Source organism: Sphaeramia orbicularis, chromosome 6, assembly GCF_902148855.1.
Source record: "Sphaeramia orbicularis chromosome 6, fSphaOr1.1, whole genome shotgun sequence".
Taxonomy (NCBI): domain Eukaryota; kingdom Metazoa; phylum Chordata; class Actinopteri; order Kurtiformes; family Apogonidae; genus Sphaeramia; species Sphaeramia orbicularis.
The window spans coordinates 8,573,304-8,597,929 of record NC_043962.1 but is presented as its reverse complement, the minus strand read 5'-3'; the positions used below and the strand labels follow the sequence as shown (position 1 = coordinate 8,597,929).

The window sequence follows — 24,626 nt, the reverse complement described above, 5'->3', positions numbered from 1 at the left end:
GTATGATTATGTCGGTTTAACTGTGAATGTATGGATTCTCCTCATTTTATGAATCAAACACATTCAACTCCATCCACTTTGACCCATTTTTACTTCAGTGTTCACAGACACAACAAATAGTTTGAACTGAATTCATTGTGCTTTTGCACCAAATTTCATTCAAGACACAAACAGTAACAATATCAACAGCTTTAAAAAACAAAACAAAACTGTGGCTATGAAGTGAATAATGAGTAACTGAGTTAAAAAAAAACATGTAATACTGAATTAAAGGCTCTAATGGGGGGGGGGCAGTAGATGACGGTCAGAGTCAGTTCTATCACACTATTTACAGCTGTTTTTAGAATATCTGTTATTTTATGCAAACTACCATTTAACTGGATTGGCCACACCTCCACTGTCTGGTTTATGTGTGTTTGTTTTCATTTTTGTGTTTGTCCATCAGACAAGTGTGTAAATGTACATTTAGATCAAACAGCTCTAGGTGTTAAAACCTTCAGTGATGGTGTTTGATTAAAGCATCTCTGACCGTCATCTAAAACTCCCACAATCCCTTTAACCTTTAACCCTCCACCCTCCTCTGTGGAGGCGGAGTCACAGGTTCTGATTGACTTTGGCTTGTTCTGCGCAGATTTAAGGCATTTTAAGGCGACTTTGTTAAATGATCCTCATTAGTGCAGCACTGGTTGTCAAGATTACACGGAGGACGACTGGTCGAAGGTTCGCCCACAGGTGCAGTTGATGGGGTTCCGGAACCAACAGTCTTTACAGTATTCTTTTCCACAGTATCTGCACAGAACACAAGGTTTTCCCCAACATCGCGTCCCAAAGGAGCAGGTTCCCAGGGTTGTGATGCGGTGGCATTGGCTTTGGCACAGTTTGGCGTCGGTGCAGGACTCAGAGTGGAAGACACGGCAGGAGAAGCACAGATGACCTGGGTCAGGGTGAGCGGGATCGCAGCAGTCGTGGTAGGCCATGGGGATGGACGCTGCACTGCCGCCGACTGTTAATTCTTTCATCTTCTCCGCTGTTTTGTCGACATACACCGCATGGTGGCCGTTGGCACGACAGGGTTCTAACAAGGCACAGGTGAAGTTGTGGAAGGTGTTGCAGTCAGTGCAGTGGTAGAGAATCTCACAAGACTGGAGACAGCTGCAGGCGTGATCCACCTCGGCCCCATCCTTCAAGAACCATGAACCGCTGGTGTATGAACAGCTCGACTCCGCGTCCGCCCTGTTGGACGCCACCTCTCCCAGAGGCCGGCGGCTGAACGTCGTACCAGAGGCGGAGTCAAGCAGTGAGGTCTTTAGCGCAGATCTGTAGATGTGTTCTATGGACGCTGATGGCGAGGACGGCGTCCTGTTGCTGTTAGCTTTGATGGCGGGGGTGTGGCTCTCAGGAGTCCACGTTAAAGAGCGGGGATCCTGGTCTTCAGGAACGCCTGCCTCCTCGTGACCCCCGTTGACCTGGTCGTCGGTGTACAGATCCATGTCACTTTCACCATCAAATGGCACCATCAGAGTCTTCTTAGCATTGTCAAGGGCAACCTGCAGAGACATCGACACAATGAAGTCTGTCATTGTAAAGGTGAACGCAGAGACAAGACTCACAGTATGTGTCCATTAATTATAATTATATGGAATAAATGATTAAAACGTCTTATAATAAAATTAAAAATCACATTTTTATCAATTTATTGTAAAAAAAAAAAAACATCTGTAAATGTTCTTAATGAAACTATATGAGATTATAGAAATAAACTTTCAACTATTTTCCATGTGTTCAAATATTTGACTTTGTCTAGATCATTCTGTGTCCATGTTCGTCTTATTTTTAGTTCTTTCTAGTCATTTTGATCCTGTGTGATAGTCTGTGTTCACTTTCTGTCCAGTTGTAGACAGAGCTGCTCATTTCACTGACAAAAACATCCATCATCCGATTCAAATACAGACACTGCATCTCTTTATGCCCTGGATAGATCTGCATATAGATTTACATATATATAGAAATATACATACACTTATATATTTACAGATAAAATACAACTATCAATGAACCATACAAACCACAAAAATACAGAGAGAAAAAAAGCAAAACCCAACAAAAACACACCAAAACACACTAGTGGAACACTCCAAAACAGCACCATCACTATTATATGCACATATTTACATGAATTTTCCGCTAAAACACTGCTTAAACCCTGCTAAAATTAATGTGTCTCTTTTACCACCTGTTGTCATCTATCCAGCTCCGTCTGCTACTTTCTCCTCCTCCCATTTCCACCCCTCCCCTACAGGAAACACAGGCCTCCAAAGTACAGAGTTATATAGCAGCTCAGAAGCTCAAAACTTCAGCTTTCCGATTTTGTGAATAGTGCAACAGTTCAGGAGTTACGGTCATTTGAATGCTGTAAAGTGCAAAATGTAGCGTCAGAGACATGACCGTTGTAAAAGGGTTACAGCGTCCAAACTGGTTCTGCTTCGGGTTGGAGATCATTAATGTGGGTTTGGACACATGGACAGTCATGATGTCATGTTCGTCATTGTCACGTCCGTCGTCTCACTGTGTTTGTACCTGGACGCTGTGTCCTCTCCGTCTCTCTCTCACCAAACTCAGCTCCCACTGGGCTTCACCACCGTGACTCCCCAGAGCCGCCAGCAGGAGGCGACACTCACAGCGGGCCAGGAAGAAGGCACAGGACCAGCGGAGGAAGTGGTCGGAGGAGGAAGTGGAGGCAGGCTGGAGGCGGAGCTGCTGTGGGTGCGCTGTGCAGGGCTGGTATCCCAGCAGGCTGAACAGGTGGTGGATCTGCTGCACCGAGAACACGGGTCTGATGAGGTGGGTGAACATCCCAGAATACATCTGGAGGACGGAGCAGAGGGAACAGGATTGAATCCAACCGAAGGGGAACAGCAGAGTGTGTTTAAGTCCACTCCACCCACTCAGTCACAGCAGGGTTAATACGCACAATTACAGACACATTAGTTTGACATCTGAGCTCCGTTAATACAACAACATTAGACAAAAGCTGCAGTATAAAGCCTTTAGGTTCATGTATTAGAAATCACTCATTGAATCCATCCTCACCTATAACATCTCAACCTGGTTCAACTTTTTCACCATGAAATACAAAACAAAATTCTACCGAATAATAAATCAGGCCAGTAAGACACCCTCATCACTGAGGACCCCTCCCATCCCCTCCACCCCTCCTTCATGCTGCTGCCATGATGCAGAGGTTACAGAACCCCACTGGCCAGAAAAGACATCAACCAAAAATCTTTCATCCCCTCTGCAACAGCTGCTCTTAACAATACAAAACAGACTGTTGTAGTAATTGTATGTGTTTTATTTGTTTTTATCTGTTATACTGTGTTTTTGATGTTTGGGGTGTTTTTAACGCCCGAGTGTGGTTTTTAAACTTTGTCTTACAGCCGTGACAAGAGGAATTTCTGTTTTTACTCAGAACAGACAATAAAGCTATCTATCTATCTATCTATCTATCTATACCCTCCACTGACCTTCACCACCTTGTACTCCTCCCTCCAGGGGCCCAGGTACAGGTTCAGAGCTGCCAACTCCAGAACCTCGAAGGCTTTGGCCAGTCCCTGCAGACCAGCTCTGGGTTTAACTCGCCGTCCACCACTACCTGCTGCTGTCTCCGCCCCTTTAAGCGACTCCTCCATCACGGCAAGTGGATCCAGACCCAGGCAGTGGGTGTCCTGAGCGTCTCCATCCTCCAGCAGCTCCTCGGCCTGTTTCCACAGCTCCTCATCCCCACAGGGCAGACTGGAGCCTCCAACCAGGATCTGCTGCTCCAGACTGAGGTCGTAGGCACTCAGCAGGTCTCTGGATCTGGACCCGGATCCGGATCTGGACCCAGAGACACTCATCACTTCCATTCAACTGAAAAGGACAGGAATGAAATGGACTGTATTCATGTTCCATATTTCAGCAAATATTCATAAAAGATGAGACCAGCTTGATGTGAGGTTTGCTGCTGCTGATGCCAAGAGGAGGAAATGGAGGAATCATTTACTCTGGAAAACGTATCATATGTTACATCTTCTTGTTTCTTTTAAGTTGTTTTTCCTGCACTGATGGATTCACCTACAGATTGTCTTTTCTGTGTCTTATTGTTCCATCCATTTAGGTTCAAATCAGTCCTTTATAATATGGAAACAACTTTTACAGCCTTTTGCTGCCTCCATCCCAGCTTTATGGAGATGTAATGTTACCACCGAATTCACAACAGCTTTTTTTTTTTTTTAAAGACAAAAATCCAGGCACTCACTTGGGTGGAAAGTGTAGAAAATTTGCCTTCTTCAACACCCTGAAGAAGGCTCATGCTGACACGCGTTGGTGTGGGGTTTTTTTTTTCCTCCAGCCCCTATGAATTGATCTACATACAAAAATGAAAGAAAGGCTTTTTAAATTTTGTATATTTCCCAACCAAGTGAGTGCCTGGATTTTCGACTTTTTCCAATTGTTCATGCGCTCTCCATGAGCACCTCTGGTTTGCTGAATACCAGTAGCTCCCTGTTTAATTGTCTTTTTGGTACCCCCCCCCCTTTTCTCACAGTGGTTCATCATCTCAGTTTAGACATTTGTTTGGATGTTCTATTGGATGTGTGGCTTTTCAAATCAGTGCATTCTGTTTTTTGGGGTTTTTTTTGTATTGTTTTGTTTTACATTACACCAACCATGTGTCCAACCGTTTTTGGAATAGGGTTGTAAAAACACAAATATGTCAAACTGCACTTTGACATATTACTTAAAGAAATGTCACCTACTGCATTTAATCCATTTACAGTAAAATTCCACCGTAGTCTGACCACTGTTTAACTTTTACAGACCTAGAATTATGTTTTATAGTGTCTTTAAAATGAAATCATCAACACTTGTAACCTTTCCGAGGTGAGTTATCATTCGTTATAATATTGTCCACTGAATTTTGCATTTTTAAGGGAAAATTTTCTTATATTTAATTCACATCATGTATATTTTCATAAGAGCTTGGAGTAAATTCAAAGGTTATTATAGACAAAAAGACAAAAACTGATATTTTCAGCAAACTTCTCAATATCATAAACCCAGTGTGTCCATCCACTGTCACTGATCCAACTCCATGAGTTTTACTGGTGAATCAATGTTGTAGAGGATGACAGTGTTTACACGTTCACTACAGAGCTTCTGAACGTCCAAATGGGTCATATCTGATGACCATGAAAAGATGACAAACAAATGACACCAATCACTTACATGTAGTGATAGGATTAATGGATCAACAGGTATTTATTTAACATTTACATCAGTAGGTGGTTTAGGGTTCAGCTGTTCAAAAACCAAACAAGTAGTTTACCGTCTTTCAGATTGATTCCGAAAGTGAAACCTTGAGTAAAGAGAAAAACATGACGTTATCTAATAAAATTATTGTTAGCATTAGCTTCATCTCACTCACAAGCTAGTTTCACTAACTCTTTACCGTCAAATCCGAGTCTTTTTAACTAAATTTCTTATGTGCTCTGATTTAATCTTATTTCATAAACTCAATAGCATGACTTTATAACAAAACACAACTAAATAAACGTTGATAAATGTGGTGGTTGTCTTCCACTGAGAGTGAACAGTGTTTTTAGCGACATACCAACTTGTAGAATGGGGTCGGTCTGTTCAATCTGCCATGTTAAAACTAACATCCAGGAAGTGACAGCACAGCATTTTAACACAAAAGTAGACTATATACTGGAAAATAGTCGCCCTTCTGGTTCAGGAGTTTCCTCTGATGACTGATGAAATGTTTGACTAGAAATGTTAGAAAATAAGTCGAAGACAACTCAACGCTAAAGTGATTTGAGTTCAGACTCTGTTCACAGGAAGACGAGCTAAGCTAACCAATGCTAAGCTAAGCTAACAGACGCAGCCATGGCGGACACAGACTCAGTTTCAGTAAAATTAAGTTTTCTCTAATTCTCTACATTGACACATATTTACTCACTTTCACCCGACACCGACTCAGATCTGGAGTAAAACCGGGTGACACATTTCCGGGCCACACAGTGTCGCCGTGCGGCTGTCGGTCAGCTCACGGTAAAGTAAACATAGTCATGTGGCACTGATGCGTTTGGGTAAAGTACCGAGACACTCCGGGCGGGAGGAGACAAGAGGGGAAATACTGTAGGGTTCTTTAATAATAATAATAATAATAATAATAATAATAATAATAATAATAATAATAATAATAAATTGACAAAATACAACTTCTCGAAATATTCTGACTTATATTCTCATAAAGTGTTTTCTTCACAATATTAAAATTTTATTCTAACAATACTTCACCTTCTTGTCTCAAAAAAGCGTGAGTTTATTCTTGTAACGACTTGTAAAACATTACAACTTTTTTTTTATCTCGAAATATTATATTTAAAAAAATATATATATATATATATATATATATATATATATATATATATATATATATATATATATATATATATATATATAGATTGTGGCTTTGATCCGACTTTCCATTATGTGAATTTCTGTGTATTTTTATTCACTAATTTTGTACAAATATTCAGATGTTATTCAGGTTCCTTAAGAACTTGAACAAATATAATTTATTCTAATGTAATCCTTAAGTATTATCAACACAAAGTCAATTTATGCATGTAATCATATTTTGATGAATTTTGGAATAAATTAAATAAATTGGGACGATAAAGCTTAAAAGTCCTAAAAAAAAAAAATTTAAAAAAAAAATCAAGGAAAATATTGCGGATTTAATGTACATTCTGTTTTTTTTTGTTTTTTTTTTAAATCATTATGTGGAATTAATTGTTTTGTTTCTATTTAGTGCTGTTTAGATCATTTTCGTTTATTTATTTCTTGTTTTGTTCATTTTTATTTAACATTTGTGAAACCCAGGGTCCTTAACGGGGTATCTGAGCTCTAATTATACTTTTTCAATCTGTAGTTTGTTCATTTGATCATTTAGAACAGAAGTCAGTGACTGACCACACAGGTCGAGTATAAATAAATGCACGCACCCCTGACACTAGGTGGCGGTATTTCACCCTCTATGCGTCCACTTTGACAGCATCACCTCCACGTGAAGCCAAAGTTGACCCACCATCACCCCCGCCCCCTTTGGACCCCTCTGACATGATCCAAGCTGAAGTGGTACTGGTCCAGTCCAGGGACATGCGCACACGGTCGTCAACCTGTGGGCGTGGCTTCCAGTGACACCGGTAGAAGGGCGGGTCTGTGGCCCCTGAGTCCGGTTTAAAGGGTTCAGGGTCGCGCGGGATGCTGTGCAGAAGCAGCTCGTGCTCCATCCTCCTCATCCTCCTCCTCTTCCTCCTCCTCCTGCCGGTGCAGCTGAAGCCAACATGTCCAACTCAGAGCGGGTGGTCCTGGTTCTGGGGGGCGCGGGGACCGTGGGCTCCGGAGTGGTCAAAGCTCTGCTGGAAAAAGGTGAGATGCTCCACCTGCTGGGTTAATGTTGGGGAGAGGACACTGAAATATGTGTTACGCACGGAAAATATTATTATTATTATTATTATTATTATTATTATTATTATTATTATTATTACAGTCCTAAAACTTCAATAACTACTGTGTTTATTAGTGTTCATTGTTCTACTTTATATATCTGTTCTACTATTTATGACACTGTATGAACTTGCATCAACCCTCGCACATTTACGCACCCACGCGCATAATTCTGAGCTAAAATCAGTCACTTGTTGTTATTTCCTGGTTTGTTCCAGGTTCCACAGTCCTGTCAAACACATCTCATGTATCCGTCCATGCGTCTGCGTAACGGGCCAAACAAAAGGCGGCACGTAAAGTTACATATCACTATCAAAACACAATGTCTGCAAAAATATGGAGAGATCATATTTATTTGCATTTTAACAGATCATCGTATATTATATATTATCATCATGTGTTTAACTCTTATTGATCTATAGATGTATTTTTATGGCAACTTCCAAGTTAATTTTTCTCCACATTTAACCTTTTCTAATAGATTTATCTCCGTTTATTTTAATATTATCCTCTTTATTTTGTATTTTTCCAGTGTAAATCCTGTATTTTTTATATTTAAGTCACTCATCATGTAGATGTTCATTCAAACTAAATTAAATTGAAAGGTTATTATATGGGGAAAAAAAAAAACTGAAGGAAAAATAACTTTTTCAGTCAAATCTATCATTAACTGTACATAAACCAAATATCTACAACCTTATTTTGTTCACAGAACTTATTGTTTTGCACATTATCATTAGTTTCATCTATTCATTATTCATTCATTTTGTCGCCCATATTATTATTTTTTGTTCATTTTGTTTAGTTTGTGGATTATTTTGTTCATGTTACCTATGATTTATTATTCATATTTGTTCATTTTATTCATCAATTTTGCTTTTTTTTTTCATTTTGTTGCTTATTCTATTCTTTTTTCCCCCATTTCATTTCAGTGCATTTATGCTTATGTTTTCATGTTATTTGTTTTTATTCATTTTATTTATTATTGAACATAAACCCAGTGTGTCAATCCACTGTCATTGATCCAACTCCATGGGTTTTACTGGTGAATCAATATTGTAGAAGATGACAGTGTTTCCACAGTAACTACAGAGCCTCTGAACGTCCAAATGGGTCATATCTGATGACCATGAAAAGATGAATAACTGTATTTTACACTAATTATTTACATGTATTGATAAGATTTGTGGATCAACAGGGATTAAACAGTTTGTTGACGGTGGTTGTTTGGGTCTTTAAGGGTTAACTAACTCAAACTAACTGTAACTAACTCACATATGACAGAAAGTATCTATTCATAAAAACTGAGTCATGATCAGGAACTGTTCATTTTGTCTCAACACAAAAAATAAAAATAAGTAAGAAGTATATTTTTAATAGAAGCAAATGTTCATATAAATATTATGTACGTAAAATGTGTCTGTATTTTCAACAGTGTAATAACAAACTGTGTTTATTAAAGATATTAAATCCCTTCAAAATGACATTTCTTTAAAGATAATGTGTGAAAATAACAGAATAAATTAATAAATGAAGGTCACGATGATTTATACTTTAACCAACTAAAGGTATATGTGAATTATGGATTAAATTAATCCAAATTGCTATAATCTCGTCCCAGTTTCATGCATTTTAAATATTATGACAGAAGGTAGTTGAGCATTATTATGGTTCACAATAAACCAGGGGTGTCAAACATACGGCCCATGGGCCAAAACCAGCCGCCAAAGGTAACAATCCGGTCCATGAGATGAATTAGTGAAATACAAAAATTAACAGTAAATGATATTAAATTCATTTTAGTTCTCTTTCGACATTCAGACCAATATGATCTAAAGTGGATCAGAACCAGTAAATATCATAATAACCTATAAATAATGACAAATACAAATTTACATTATGAGAATGTTTACTTTAACAAACTCTCCTTTAACAATGTATTTTTGGTCCATGGTGATCTGCAAGGTGTGTTATTAATGAGATGTAATACTGAAGAAATTGCTCTAATTTTAGTTCCAAACTCCAGAATTGTATCACCACTGTTCTTATTTTACTGGTTCTGATCCACTTTAGATCACATTGGTCTGAATGTGGAACCTGAACTAATATGATCCCTGCATTGAACCCAGACTCTGTGGGGATGTTCTGATAAAACTCATGATCATCAGTGTCCTCTGGGTTCAGACTGGGTTGGATGTTATTTCAGTGTAGATTGAACTGGTTGAACTGGACTGAATGTTCCCATCAGCTGATCCTTGTCATGACCCTGATAAACAGATTAGGACGACATCGGCCGGGTGGTGAATGTTTGTGTTCATGTGAGAGGGATCAGGGTGGATCTGTGTGGATCTGTGTTTAAGGTGGTGGTTTGTTTGTTTGCCTGTGTCGTAGATTAACGTTCTGTGTTTTTGTGTAGGTTTTAAAGTGGCTGTGATCTCTAGAGACGGAAACCGATTGGACAAACTCAAATCATTTGTGTCTCCAAACACCAGAGATAATCTGACAACTCTAGTAGGAAACGTAGGTGAGTAGACCAGTAGACCAGCCCAGTAGATCTGTTGCATAGGACCTCATGTTTATATCCCTTCTTGCATACTTGAGACACCACCGAGACTGTGGGATGATCCAGTGAGTGAGAGCATCCTCTGTACAGTTGGGCGCCCTTCTCCTTCAGTGTTTCACTGACAGGCCCACTACACCTCCAGAGGGTTCAGCAGTGATTCCAGCATCCCAGGTTCACCCCATAGATGCCATTTACTCACTTGAAGCCCAGCTGGAGTCCTATCTCTTCATCCACAGCCACTGACTCCCCTTCTCAGCAGCTCTGGAGAGGTCCTTGATTTCCTGCCGGTGGGCCTTCCCACACACTCCCATCTCCCAGAGTACCCTGGATGTTTAGGTGGCTGCAAATCGTCTGCAGATTACTTCAGCTGGTCTGACTCAACTTCCAACCTCGCTGTTGTGCATCAGTGGCAAGCTCCATATACCTCATCTTCTTGTGCTCATAGGCCTCCTGTACTGGGCTCTTCCTAGGGCACTGTAATGTAATGATGTAGACGTGCCTGAGTGAAGCTGACCATAGAACCAGGTCTGGTCGCAGGTTGGTGGACGTGATCTCCATTGGAAAGCAGAGCTTTTGGTCCAAGTCTACCAGCAGCTTCCAATCACATGCCTTGCTCAACTGCCCAGCATCTGGTCTTGAGGTGGTGAGCCAGGCTCGCCAACCAGGCGATGTGGGTGGAGGGGCATTGACGCTCATCTGCTACGTTTCCAGCACTGCTGCCAGACACTTTAGCCCCTGGTTGTGCCTCCAGGTGCACCGGCCTCAGGTGAGGCTGGTCTTGCTGCCCACCAGGATGTGTTTGAGTGTAGCTGGAGTTGGATAGAGTGAGCATGTGGGGTCTTCTCCATACCATTGGCTAATATTCTTTGGAGATGTTAGGACATCTTAGGTGACCTTGATGATGAAGCTCGCTCTGAATGCCTTTGTATCCCACAGCTCTTGCCAGGAGATCTTCCTCTTTTCTACTCCTTCCTCCCCACATCATCCACTGCCCCTGTTTTTACCTGTGCAGTGGCTTTTGTGCACCTGTCTGCTTCCTCTTGCCAGCGTACTTCCTGCACCACAAGCTTGTGTCTTTGGGACAGAGTGGCCTTGTTCCACGCTGGTGTGCTGTTCCCAAGACCAAGACCTGATTTATGTGCAGGTATCCTGCCAGCCTGTGAGTGACCATTCTGAAGAAGATTTCTCCTTCAACGTCGAGAAGGCTGATCTAACGGAACTGGCCGATCTCTGATGAACCCTTTTCCATGGGAATAAGGATCCCTCTGGCTCTCTGCCAGGATGTTGGTATCTCTTCTTTTCCCACACAATTCTCAGACCAGTAGACCAATAGACCAGTAAACCAGACCAGTACACCAGTACACCAGACCAGTAGAGTTCTATTTCTATTCTTGTTCCAGGGTCAGAGGAGGGGGCGGAACAGGTGAAGGAGGCCCTGCTGAAGACCACGGGGAAGGTGACTGATGTGGTTTCCTCTCTGGGTTTCAGCTGGTGGCAGGGAGGACCGCCTCACACCCAGACCGTCAAAGACCTCCACTGGGTAAGCTCCCAGTACCACACCAGTTACATTAGTAACACCAGTTACACCAGTAGTCCAGTTGTCCAGTTACACCTGTAGACCAGTGGACCAGTAGTCTAGTGGACCAGTTACACTTGTAGACCAGTTACACCTGTAGACCAGACATCCAGTAGACCAGTTACACCTGTAGACCAATGGACCAGTAGTTCAGTAGACCAGTTACACCAGTAGACCAGTAGACCAGTAGTCCAGTGGACCAGTGATTTATCAGTATTCTCTGTTAATAGACAACAGTACATGTACATAACTGTAAAATAACTATTTTTGTCACATTCATTTTTACAGTTACACCAGTAGACCAGACCCAGACCAGAGCTTCCACATTACACATTTATCATTATATTATTTTTTTGTTTGTTTGTTTGTTTGTTTGTTTTTTTACATCTTTTACATAATTGTGATCACTGGGTGAAACGTAACTTGTGGAACCCCACAACTGTGTTCCACCAGTCAGCATTCAGCACAAGGCCCCGCCCACAAGAATTCTGGGGAATCTGAAAAGTCCCGCTCCCTTCTCCCCCCTAATAATATTCAATAACTAAGACTGTGTAGTAAAATCACAAACATTCTATTAGAGAATCCTCTATCCTCTAAATATTTTCTTCTTAATTTCACAAACGCAAAATCATTACCTCCGCCAAGGAGGTTATGTTTTTGCCAGGGTTTGTTTGTTTGTTTGTTTGTTTGTTTGTTTGTCTGTCTGTTTGTTTGTCTGTCTGTCCGTTAGTGTGCAACATAACTCAAAAAGTTATGGACAGATTTGGATGAAATTTTCAGGGTTTGTTGGAAATGGGATAAGGAAGAAATGATTAAATTTTGGTGGTATTCGGGGGCGGGGGGGCCCACGGGGGGGCCCACTGATCAGCCTTGGCGGAGGTCTGCGCTCTCCGAGTGCTTCTAGTTGATTATGTCGTTAAAAGATATGCGACACAACTTAACACCTTCTATGCACATGATGCTAAGAACATTTTTTCTTGAGACATAATTGTTCACAGTTCCTTTCTTATTCTCTTTAGCTGTGAAAATGGTCTTTCTTCTGAACAATTAGTTTCCATCAGACATTGAAATAATCGTAATATTGCTTCAACATGAGGGAAAACTAAATGAATCTGGTCTTGAAAGATGATTTGATTCTGGAAAGGTGGGAAAAAGGACTTACTTACAGTATATTTTCTGACCAGCTTATGGTCAAAATAAGACAATAAGTCCAGACAAACCATTTTAGGCTCAGGGTTTAAAGGGTTAAACACAATTATATCCACTATAACTCCATGAACTATCCATAGGCTGCTGACACAAGGAACATTCATACCAAATATGACACATCACCTATAATTCAACTATCTAGTCAATGCAATTACAGACGATTCACGTTGTGCTGTTACTTGATGGGACTGTTGGACTTTTCCTCTATTGAACTGATTCCAGTTGTGACCTTTAACCTTTAGGTCATGGAGACGTTACTCTACAGTACATTTGTGTCGTGGAAGGCCTTCTTTCCTCTGGTGAAGGACAACACTGACTACACCTACACCTTCATCACTGGTGAGTCCTCCACCTTTGACTGTTATTGATCATCAGTTATTATCACATTATACAACTCATTAAAATGAATGAATTTTGTATCAATAAAAGAATAAACACAGACGGTGTGTGTCTAAACCACATAATCGACTTCATTATACATACACTCATGGACATCAAGTATTTTGGAGTTTTGTCTGTTTTTTAATCAGCTTTCTTTGTTGATTTGCTGATGATTATGTCTGTGTTAGAGTTTATGTCATCATGAATGCGTCTTTTTGACATGTTCTTAATCTAATAATATTTATTTTTACAGGTTTATTAAACACTAATGATGCTTTTTAAACCCTCTGCTACAAAATCATCACATATCAGTATTTTTTCTGCTTTTTCTGCATAAATTTCTTCGACCACTTCAGCGCTGCTGAAAACATCCAAATGTTCATTTTCAGGATTTTAATCCTTTAAATGCCAGTTTGAATACATGATGCCACTTGTTTTATTAAAAAAACAGCACAAAATATTTCGTCATTTTTATTCAGTTTGTTTATTATTTAATTTGGTTCATTATTTTGTTCATTTTTGTTTGTTTTCTTGATTTTTTGTTGATTATTTAGTTCAATTTGTTCATCTGGTTGATGTTTGTGTTCATTTTGTTGATGTTTGTGTTCTTTTGGTTGATGTCTGTGTTCTTTTTTGATTCATTTTGCTCATGCTCTGGATCACAATTGAAGTAGTTCAGCTCCACTCTGTTAAGACATTTCAGGTTGTTCACATTTATTCAGGTTATTTACATTTCTTGTGAAAGGACAGTTTTTAAATGTAAATTTACACTAAACACTTTGGTCAAACTCACTCAGATCCACACATTGGCCATTTTCCAACACATGACCTTCATGGACCAATAGTCCTGCCTCATTCATCCTATAACCAGATAATAAACCATATTCACTCATTCACAGGTCAGAACGTCATAGCTAATGTGGTTTGAACATGAACAGGTTCTCTTTATGCCATGAAGAGATGCATGATGTTGCCAATGACAACCCCTGGTCCTTGTCCCGCTCTGTGAGCTTGTGTTGATGTGCTGTTGTACCGTGTTCCACCTGCAGGGGGAGCAGGTGAGAAACTGCTGATGCCCGGTACCGGTTTCCTGACAGTGGGCGCTGCCAGTGCTCTGGCCTTCTGCCAGGTGCTACGAGAGGAATACCCCGAGGTGGTCTGCAAAATGAACCAGGTCAGGATGGAACCGGCGTCAGTCTCATCTCATACACCTGGTCCTTCTGGACCAGAACCTCTAGGTCTGGACTCCTGTCCTGCATGTTTTCAATTCAAACATTGAGTTTTACTGGAGAATGACAGATGTAGACAGTTCTACAGGAAACTATCATTCAGTGTCAGTCAGTTACATTCAGATGCTTCCACATCTTTTACTCATTGATAGAATCATGTGGGACAGTCCGTCCATTTGAACTTCATGATGGACTCTCTGTGTTTGGGGGGTCAAAGGTCAAGGCCACTATGATCTCATGGCTCCATTTGACTGAATACATCATCATTCAGTTGTTTCACCTTGAAGAAACATTTCCAGATTTGACACCAATGTTCAGTGGTGGCCAATAGTGGTCAATAATGGCCAAAGGTGGTCAATAATGGTCAGTAGTGGTCAATAGTGGTCAAAGGTGGTCAATAGTAGTCAGTAGTGGTCAAAGGTGGTCAATAATGGTCAGTAGTGGTCAATAGTGGTCAAAGGTGGTCAATAGTGGTCAGTAGTGGTCAAAGGTGGTAAATATTGGTCAATAATGGTCAGTAGTGGTCAATAGTGGTCAGTAGTGGTCAGTAGTGGTCAAAGGTGGTCAACAGTGGTCAGTGGCGGTCAATGGTGGCCAAAGTCCAATGGTCAAGGTCACTAATGAAATAAACTAAACTAGATCGTTTGTCACTAATCAAAGGTTGTAACTGCAAAACGTAGTGGACATAAGGTTTTGTTCCCATCATGCATTTGCGATTTATTCCATTAATAATCACTGTTACGTTATTGAACTGGGCTCAGTATTGGTCCATTAAACCCACGTGATCCTTCTGCACATGCTCAGTTCCATCCAGGTCCAAACTGGATGTTTCAGATAATGAAACACACAAAGGACATGATGAAACTGACGATGATTTAGTTTGGATATTAGTTTCTTGTTAAAGAATACCTTTAGAAACCACCTTTAGAAACACAAAAAAATAGTTTTATAAATATTTCATATTAATATTCGAGGTTGTGCAAAATTTTAAGAGGGTCCCAAAACTGTATGATGTAGAATAGTGGATGAATGTCTTGAAAGTTTAAATTGTTGGTTTTTATGGGCAACGAAGAAAGACATCATATGATTTTAACCTTTTGATGAAAAAAAATGTAAACACTGCCTTAAATAATCTGCACATTGTAAGAACAGGAAGAAGTCAGTGGAAGTTAAGTTAAGGTGCAATAAGATAAGATAAGATAAGATAAGACAAAATAAGATTAGATTAGATTAGATTAGATTAGATTAGATTAGATTAGATCAGATTAGATTAGATTAGATTTGCACAGACCCTGTTGGTTCCTGGTTCTTTTGTTGACCTTTGACCTTTCCTTCTTCCTTCTCCTTGTTGCAGGTAAATATCGACACAGGCGTGGCCACTCCAGACCGAATGGCGCCAGGGTACCTGAACCACTTGGACCTGGGCGAGGCCATCGCCGCCCTGGTGGAGAGACGAAGCACCTCCCACACCGTCTACACTGTCAAGTGCCCAGAAGACTTAAAAACGGTCCTTCTGGACCAGAACCTCTAGGTCTGGACTCTTGTCCTGCAGACATCAAAGGGACACGCCCACATATCAGCAACACACCATGTGCATGGTGTGTTTGTTTTATTCACCTGCTCCTACCAACCCTATTTTTGCACAATCATACATGTGTTATTTTATCTGACTGAGTATATACTTCTCAGTTTCCTCATTGTTGGGTTTTGTTTTCTCTGCATGTGTTTGAGGTATCTGTAAATGAAATGCACACCGGAGTGTCACTGACTCTTCTATCATCACTGTGTTTAAAATTATTCCAATGTGTCTGTTTCATTTTCTATTTGGTCTCTGCTACAACTAGGAACAGGCAAGAAAACAAATATTCACTTATGTGTCCAAAAGTATGTGGACAAGTTGAATTCAGGTGTTTCTTTTCTAATAGGAGTCTGGGATACAAAATAATAATGACAAATGTCATAATATAGTTTTATATTGGGATAAATATCATTATATTGGTTAGTTTGGTTTCAGTTATCTTCACTTCTAAAATGCCTCAGAGATGGTTTTGACTTCATTTCTCTCAACATTGATTTTGTTCAATTTTTTGTGCTCTGACTGTAAATGATAATCTTCTACCACAGCTAACCATCTACTTTCTTCACACCTCCCATTAAACTTTAAGGAAATATTGATGTTTATAAACTATATGGACATAAATATTGGGACACATGTCTACAGCTGTAAGATGTCCTGTTCATGATGATTTGACATAGAAACATGAATATTAATAATCAATATGATGTTTATCCCAATATAAAACTATATTATGACATTTGTCATTCTTGTTTTGTGACCCAGACCCTGTTAGACTTTTTGTCCATATACCGCAGGTGCAGATACAGCTGATTTAGGGAACACCACATTTGACACTTGAACATCTATCAGAAAAGAAAAGGCTGATGTGATCGAATGTGTCTCCAGTCCTGGACTTAAAGGTCATCTGTGGGGTTTTTAACCACTGGTGGTGCTAGTGAGAGGAATTTTGACAACCTGATCCTTGATTTGTCTTGTATTTGTAAGTGCACAAGAAAGAAATGTAAAAGGTGAAGTAATGATATTAAAATTGACTTTCCAAGTGTTGAAAATGATGTGAAATACATTTAACTCTTTCATGTATGAATCATTAATAAACTAGTATTATTTTTGACATAAAACATATCCAATGGGATTTCTTTGGTGTCTTATTTCTTTATTATACCAATAAATATTCAGTGTAGTAGATTCAATGCATCAGCAGTTTGACATGTAATGGTATTAATTATTTATGCATAAACACATCCATAAAGCTCTGTCCACAAAGAAAACACACCACTGATGTAAGTAAACACATTATCTCAGTGTTAAATGTAAGTGTCCACCGTGGTGAATAAATCCATGACAGTCCTGTAAATGTAGACCAGGACCAAGACCACCATTCATCGGTTTAGTCAAAACACAGTCATAACTAAACTAAACTGAACATGTGAATGAATGAGTGATACATTAAAAATAAAACCAGTGTCCCTGTATGTCAGCGTCATGTTCTATCTGAATAAATCCCCAGCTGAATTTGTGAGGTGGTCAGGTTCTGTCTCTGTGTTCCAGTCCTGTGGTCTTGGTGCAGATCAATCCCAGTAGAAGTGGGCGGTACTTTCACTGGAGGAGAACTCAACTAATTCAATCAAAGTCCACATATGCCTTCTATCAGTGATCAATAGGAACTATACTGATATCTGTAACCATTTACATGTTATAAACCATCAAAATATGGATCATTAGAAGGAAAGGAACAGGGAATAGGGAAAAATATTCTTTGATTTAGATTTAGTAATTTATTCCAAACATGCAATGAAATTTAACATATATGCAAAGAAGGAAAACATGCATAATAATACAAATATCGACAATCATAACAATCTTAGACAGAAGAACAGCACAATAGTTACATTTGCATGCCTGCAAATTCAAAAACCAAAATTTGTCAAAACTGTGAACAAACTTTGTAGACATTGTCCCAATGAAGATACAAATAAAATGAGGCTTACGCTGTCGGGGGCCAACAACAAAGGTATATCCCCAAAATCCCCCCAGTCCTCTGCTATATAACAAAGCAAATAAATAACACAATGTACAAAAGATACAAAGTTAATTGTTATTCAGAAAGCAGATTGTGGATAGATTTAATATGAAATGTGACACCATATAGAAATACCCATAACTGTTCATTTGATATTTTCAGAACATTATCAAACATCCCCCAACCATTTGGAAGAAACACACCATTGGTGTCAAAATATGGCATTATGTAAACTCAGCGTAGTGGCATGAAGAAAGAGAAATGTTAGACAATCTGTATGAACTCATTTTGAGCTACATGGACCTGATAGTGGCAGAATAATGGACGGAAAACCAGTTTTTCCCACAAAACTCTACCTAGTGAATGAAAATGACACCATATGAACTCTGGATGGTAGACAGAACATGGACATTTGTAAGACGATCAATTTGAACCAAATTTGATCTCAATCGACCTATTATTGCTTGATTTATGTCCAAAAAAGTGATTTTCAAATAAAGTGACTCCATTTGGATGACTTCTGATACTCATAGAGAAGTTGAAATCCATAGGGTTCTTCCACTAGGGGTCCACTATGTTGGTTATCAAGGAGAAGAAATCCAACCAAATCTGTCCTAGTTATCACGTTCACACCAAGGATATCCAGCAGCGGTGGTCAGAGTAAAACCATTATACCTCCGAAACTCCATTATGGGGACATAATTAGAAATGAATCTGACCAGTTGTTTCAGAGAAGATGTTTAAAGAAACTGCTCATGAAGACAAAGACGATGAAAATGACCCTGAACATGGCGCCATCACAGTCGTTCACGTCCTATTGGCTGACTAGTGCATGAAACAATATATGGAAAGACCAGCAGATACTGTTGAACCATCAACCCTTTCAGAACCTGACCATGAATGGATCGGACTGGTCTGGGTCATAAAGGGTCATACAGGTCTAGACGGTTCTAGGTCTGTTCTATGTCTGTGTGAGTTTGTACAGGAATTTACAACATGTATTCAAAACCCACAGACTAAGTAGGTTGGGGGGGGCCTTAGCGTGACTGACCCCTATAGGCCCCTTTATCCTGTGGTACTATTTAGGGCAGCGCGTCCCTTAGATAAACTAAACAGAGGACGGGGGGGTTCGGACCATCAGTGGGGGCTTTGTCTCCTTTGTATAATGTCCTGTTCATCTGTTAATGCTTTCAACACTACATGAACATGTTGGAGCAATAAATCTATGGAGAAGTAAAAAGGGGTGGAGGTAGGGTAGGGAGGGGTGGGAGGTCACAGTTTTTGTTTACTACTTGTCGGCTCAGAGCTCAATTAGGCCAAATTATAATGAAAGGGCAAAGGGGAGCAAAGGGCAAAGGGGGAAAAGTTGATATCCAGCTTCTGACGACTCATCTCATTCTAATGAGAAAAGAAAACTGTCTTTAATTGGACAAACAAAAAATTAGGAGGAGGAGGTTAGACCGGGGGGGGGTTAAAAGTGGGCAGTTCCTAAAGGTCAGGTGGATCATTGTATGATGGGATTTGATCTTTTTCAAGTCTGTATTCAAGTGTGGTTTGAAGTTTCTGGGCTCTTTGATCGTCCAATCAAATGCTGGTGTTACTGTACAGCTGTTAGATCGCCCCCGCGCAGCCAACATGGAATCTGATTGGTTAAATCAACAGGTTCATTCCATTTGTTTTTTGCTCCAGACGCTGAACTGTTGATTCTGAGCCTCAAGGCAAATTTTGTTTTACCCGGCAACACATGATGGTGAAATCTGATTGGATGAATCCTCCAACATACATTTACATGACTGGAAGCAGAGAAAACAAATATAGAATAAAGACTATAGACTATTGGAATAATGTAATATATCTGTAATTTAGTACATATACTGTGTGTTTTATATATCTATATATATATATATATATATATATACACACACACACACACACACACACACACATATACATATATATACACATATATGTGTGTGTGTATATATATAATACACACACATATACTCACACAAACACGATGACTACTACTGCTAATAATAATAATAATAAATAATAACAATATTAATAGTAATAACAATAACAACAATAATGATAATGATAATAAACAACAATAATAATAATGGATGCGGTTTGATAGTAGAGAATAAACCAGAACCAGGATGTGTTGGACCAGTCGTTCTTGACCCTTACTGAACCTGATCATACAATAAAATATGAAGAAAACAATGAGATGCCACATGGGACAAACAGCAGTAGAATATTTGGGAGGTGGGCGTCGAACTGTTCCTCTGGTTTAGATTAAACCTTGGAGTGGATGAAACACACTGGTGTTGGAAACAGAGCAGTTACTGAAAACACACACAAACAGTCACTGAGAGGAATGTGAGGATAGAGAGGATGATGATCTGAACCTGATCCCTGAGGACAGACCAGCTTCTACAGCAGGGGTGTCAAACATACGGCCCACGGGCCAACACCGGTCGCCAAAGGGTCCAACACTGGCCACCAAAGGGTCCAACAACAACTGCCAAAGGGTCCACATTCAGACCAATATGATCTAAAGTAAAATAATATCAGAATAAACTATAAATAATGACAAATACTAATGTTTGTCTTTTAGTGTAAAACATTTTAATTACATGATAATTTTTATACTTACAAACTATCCTTTCACAAAAAATGTGAATAATGTGAACCTGGAATTTCTTAATAAAAATAAGAATAATTTCACCAGTATTCTGTCTCAGTTTATCATTTCCACATGTACATTATAACTTCTAGATCACAGTATATCTACAAATACACTAAACATTTAATAACAGACAGAATATTGGTACAACTACACTGATTTATATTAAGACATTTCATGCTCATATTTGTTCAGATAATTCACATATTTCGTGAAATGATACTTTCTAAATGTAATTTTTTACATGTAATTTTCTTTTTGTTTCACTTGTAGAAAAATAAACCTTTGTGTTTGTCATTATTTAGGAGTTCTTGTGTTATTATTGTACTGGTTTGAGATTATATTTATCACTAACTATAAAGAGTTTGACATCTATGTTCCAGTCACAGTGTTGAGGAAAGAGTGAAATCACCCCCTAGATACTGGATCAGTTTCACTCCAGTCGTTGCTATGGATACGAGGTCAAACACCGTTGTATCAGCGTCCAAATTCAGGGAAGAGTCAGATTCCAAACTTTCGAGTCACGCGATGTACACCAGGGTGTGTCCTGCACAACAACAGACACACACGCACACTACTGTAAGACACACAAATGTATTTAGGCAATAATTAGGATGGGGGAGGAGTTACTGCCCCAGGGGGAGGAGTTTAAGTATCTCTGGGTCTTAAGGGAAGACTGGATCCAAAGGTGGACGTTCTTAACCCTTTCATTACCAGTGTTCAGTCCAATGTTCATCTGTTCTACAGCTGTTCTCTTGTATATTCATGGGTTTGGTTGTTTTAGTTGCATATCAGCCAACACAGTGGACACTTAGGCATCATCCCACACACTGACACCTACTGGCCAGTCAAGGGAAGTACAGTTTTTACTCATAACCAAGATGGCCAACAGGAAGTCATAAATGCTGAATGTCCAAGGAACATCTAGTAAATCCTTCTATATCAGGACATCCCTGAACATCTAAGGCAGTGATTTTCAACCTTGGGGTCAGGACCCCACATGGGGTCACCTGTAATTCAAATGGGGTCGCCTGAAGTTTAATTTATAATGTTTTAAATGTGTTCCTTTTTCCCTTGTTTTATTTCAATGTCCTGTGTGAAGCACCTTGAATTGCCTTGTTGCTGAAATGGGCTTTACAAATAAACTTGCCTTGCCTTGCCTAATTGATAAAATAATAAATAAATAAATAAATAAATAAATAAATAAATAAATAAATAAATAAATAAAATATCTGTTTTGAATGTCTGGGGTCACCTGAAATTTCTAATAATTTATAAAAAAATAAAATAAAATTAAAACTTAGAAAAAAAACTTACATTATATATTCTAAATGTTGTCTAAAATTAACATTTATTTGCAACCTAGTATAGCAAACTATTACATGATCGAAAACATTAATTTTAAAAATAAAATATCTCTGTTTTGAATGTCTGGGGTCACCTGAAATTTCTAATAATTTATAAAAAAAATAAAATTAAATTAAAACTTAGGAAAAAAAACTTACATTATATATTCTAAATGTTGTCTAAAATTAACATTTATTTGCAACCTAGTATAGCAAACTATTACATGATCGAAAACATTAATTTTAAAAATAAAATATCTCTGTTTTGAATGTCTGGGGTCACCTGAAATTTCTAATAATTTATTTTAAAAAAATAAAATAAAATCTTACAAAAAAAACCCTCTTACATTATATAGTCTAAATGTTGTCTAAAATTAACGTTTATTTGCAACATAGTATAGCAAACTATTACACGATCAAAAATAAATTAATTTTAGCCAAAAAAAAAATGTCTCTGTTTTGAATGTCTGGGGTCACCTGAAACTTGTGATGTTAAACTGGGGTCACGAGACAAAAAAGGTTGGGAACTAACGATCTAAGGATTAATATTATCAGTCAAAATTACACAGATTTATTTAATATTGGAAGAATTTTACATTTAATCCCATGTCGACTAAATCTGACTCCATGCATCAGTGTCTGTATTTATACTGTAATTCATACCATTACTATAACTTCACTGTTCTGGATAAACCTGATCTGCACTAACCGGTTTTAGTGGAAATCAATGGACAATTGGGATTAGAGTGGAAATAACTGTAGTTTAAACATTTTTTTTTTAAAGTTTTGCATTCCACTAATCAGCATTCTTCAATACACAGCCCCGCCCCTAAGAATTCTAGAGAATCTAATAAGTCCCACCCCCTACTAGGAACTTTAATCAAGGAAACACTACGGTCAAGGTAATGTTAGTGGGAACGCATCAAGGTTTTTATTGAATCCGTGGTAAAGTTAAAGTTCCTGAGGTGGAAAAGGGGCTGATCAGACGCCTTAGGTGGGTTAGGTCGTCTGGGTAAAAATACTAAGGCTCCCTGACTATGAATGAGAACAAGCAGAAGGGAGGAGTCTACTGGTGGTATGACTGACCCCAGTGACCCCACAACCCACCCAACCAACTGGCCTCGACCAGTGTGGGGGCGACAAGGTAAGTGAACTGGAAGGACATAAAAGAACAGGCAGCAGGACAAGAACAGAACGTCCACGGAGACACAGCATAAAGGACGACATAGGATGGAAATATGGTGTGTGGGTGGGTGGGTGGGAGGCCCGGCGGTGTCCGGACTGATTCACAGGCATGTTTTCACTGAGTGCACAGGCTGGGGCTGGTATACAGCCATGAGCCAATCACAGTCCCTCTTTTTCAGCCATGAACCAATCACAGCCTCCCTTCATGTCCAGGCACCTACTGATCTGAAAGAGCTCTGAGTTCCATCCAATCCATCTACAGCACCACACATGCAGGCGCACTAGTGGTTCTTAGAGTCTCCAAAAGTAGGATGGGAGCTAGAGCCTTCAGCTATCAAGCTCCTCTACTGTGGAACCACCTCCCTGCTTCAGTCCAGGAGGAGACACCCTCTGTACGTTGAAGAGGAGGAAGAAAACTGTCCTTTATGACTAAGCTTATAGTTAGGATGGAGCAGGCTGATCTGAGTTCAGCTGATACAGACTTAGACTGGGAGACTCATCAGGGTACACTGTCCTCCTCCCTGCTCCTCCTCCTGTCTGTCCTCCTCCTCTCTGCTCCTCTTCCTCCTGTCTGCCCTCCTTTCTGCTCCTCCTCCTGTCTGACCTCCTCCCTGCTCTTCCTCCTATCTTTCCTCCTCTCTGCCCTCCTCCTTTCTGTCCTCCTCTCTGCTCCTCCTCCTGTCTGTCCTCCTCTATAGTACAGTAGTATATCCACTGTTAGTACTTGTATTTGTAGTATTAAAAGTTCTGCTGCTTTTTGCTGATGATTTTACACATTTATAATATAAACTTTTTCTTCATGTTACTTGTTTTGTCCATTTCTTATTCAATTATTTACTATTTAACATCTATAATAAAACATAACATGCTGCACACTAGGGGTGTAACGGTACAGAAAAATTTCGGTTTGGTACATTTTCAGTACATGGTCTTCGGTCCGACAAATTTTCAATACAGTAAAAGAGACCAGTGAAGGGGTGGGGGGTGCACTCTGTAACTACCGAAAACCAAAAGTGAAAGTTAACACACTTCAAATATCTGACCTGGCTTCTGTTATACTCTGTTGTCATAGACCCTGGACATAAACCAAGTGCTTATATTAATTTCACTACAATAAAAGCACTTGAACACAACACACTGGTAATTTGAAATTAAATACTTTTAACTCATCTTCCTGACAGCACCTGAAGGCATCATTAAACCGAGCATGAACACAAGGTAGAATGGTGACTGAAGTGACTGTGAACCAGGTTCCAATTTAATCGAAAGTCACATCATTAAGGCAAATGACA

At 39.3% G+C, this 24,626-nt stretch overlaps 2 protein-coding genes and 1 long non-coding RNA gene across 4 annotated transcripts in view; 2 read left to right on the top strand and 1 right to left on the bottom strand.

Annotated features, from left to right (window-relative positions):
• Window positions 1-74: 74 nt before the first annotated feature.
• On the bottom strand, window positions 75-6,108 carry spata2l (spermatogenesis associated 2-like). Of its 2 annotated transcripts, none has more exons than XM_030136575.1 (4): window positions 6,002-6,108; window positions 3,525-3,909; window positions 2,578-2,865; window positions 75-1,547 (listed from the first exon to the last, which is right to left on the bottom strand). In XM_030136575.1, exons 2-4 carry the CDS (start codon window positions 3,903-3,905, stop codon window positions 696-698), a joined length of 1,521 nt encoding a protein of 506 aa, XP_029992435.1. In that variant the 5' UTR covers window positions 3,906-3,909; window positions 6,002-6,108; the 3' UTR covers window positions 75-695. The 2 variants fall into 2 exon arrangements, with proteins under 2 accessions (XP_029992435.1, XP_029992436.1); XM_030136576.1 differs by lacking the exon at window positions 6,002-6,108 and adding an exon at window positions 4,298-4,381.
• A 1,197-nt stretch (window positions 6,109-7,305) lies between these two features.
• LOC115420750 (uncharacterized) lies at window positions 7,306-16,134 on the top strand. The gene is made up of 7 exons (XM_030136251.1): window positions 7,306-7,479; window positions 9,974-10,081; window positions 11,521-11,660; window positions 13,148-13,244; window positions 14,336-14,460; window positions 15,870-16,066; window positions 16,098-16,134. Exons 1-6 carry the CDS (start codon window positions 7,395-7,397, stop codon window positions 16,044-16,046), a joined length of 732 nt encoding a protein of 243 aa, XP_029992111.1. The 5' UTR covers window positions 7,306-7,394; the 3' UTR covers window positions 16,047-16,066; window positions 16,098-16,134.
• A 2,385-nt stretch (window positions 16,135-18,519) lies between these two features.
• Window positions 18,520-24,626, top strand: part of LOC115420762 (uncharacterized) — an 18,068-nt gene continuing 11,961 nt past the window's right edge. Inside the window, exon 1 of the long non-coding RNA XR_003935593.1 lies at window positions 18,520-18,765. This is a non-coding gene — a long non-coding RNA (uncharacterized LOC115420762). The remainder of the gene's footprint in view (window positions 18,766-24,626) is intronic.

Coding starts and splice junctions, on each gene's coding strand:
- spata2l (XM_030136575.1), bottom strand. CDS start 3,905: ATGGAAGTGATGAGTGTCTCTGGGTCCAGATCCGGATCCGGGTCCAGA. Junction 2,866..3,524: donor AGGAGTACAAGGTGGTGAAG/GTCAGTGGAGGG, acceptor TCCGTCCTCCAG/ATGTATTCTGGGATGTTCAC. Junction 1,548..2,577: donor GGAGAGGACACAGCGTCCAG/GTACAAACACAG, acceptor ATGTCTCTGCAG/GTTGCCCTTGACAATGCTAA.
- LOC115420750 (XM_030136251.1), top strand. CDS start 7,395: ATGTCCAACTCAGAGCGGGTGGTCCTGGTTCTGGGGGGCGCGGGGACC. Junction 7,480..9,973: donor CAAAGCTCTGCTGGAAAAAG/GTGAGATGCTCC, acceptor GTTTTTGTGTAG/GTTTTAAAGTGGCTGTGATC. Junction 13,245..14,335: donor CACCTACACCTTCATCACTG/GTGAGTCCTCCA, acceptor TTCCACCTGCAG/GGGGAGCAGGTGAGAAACTG.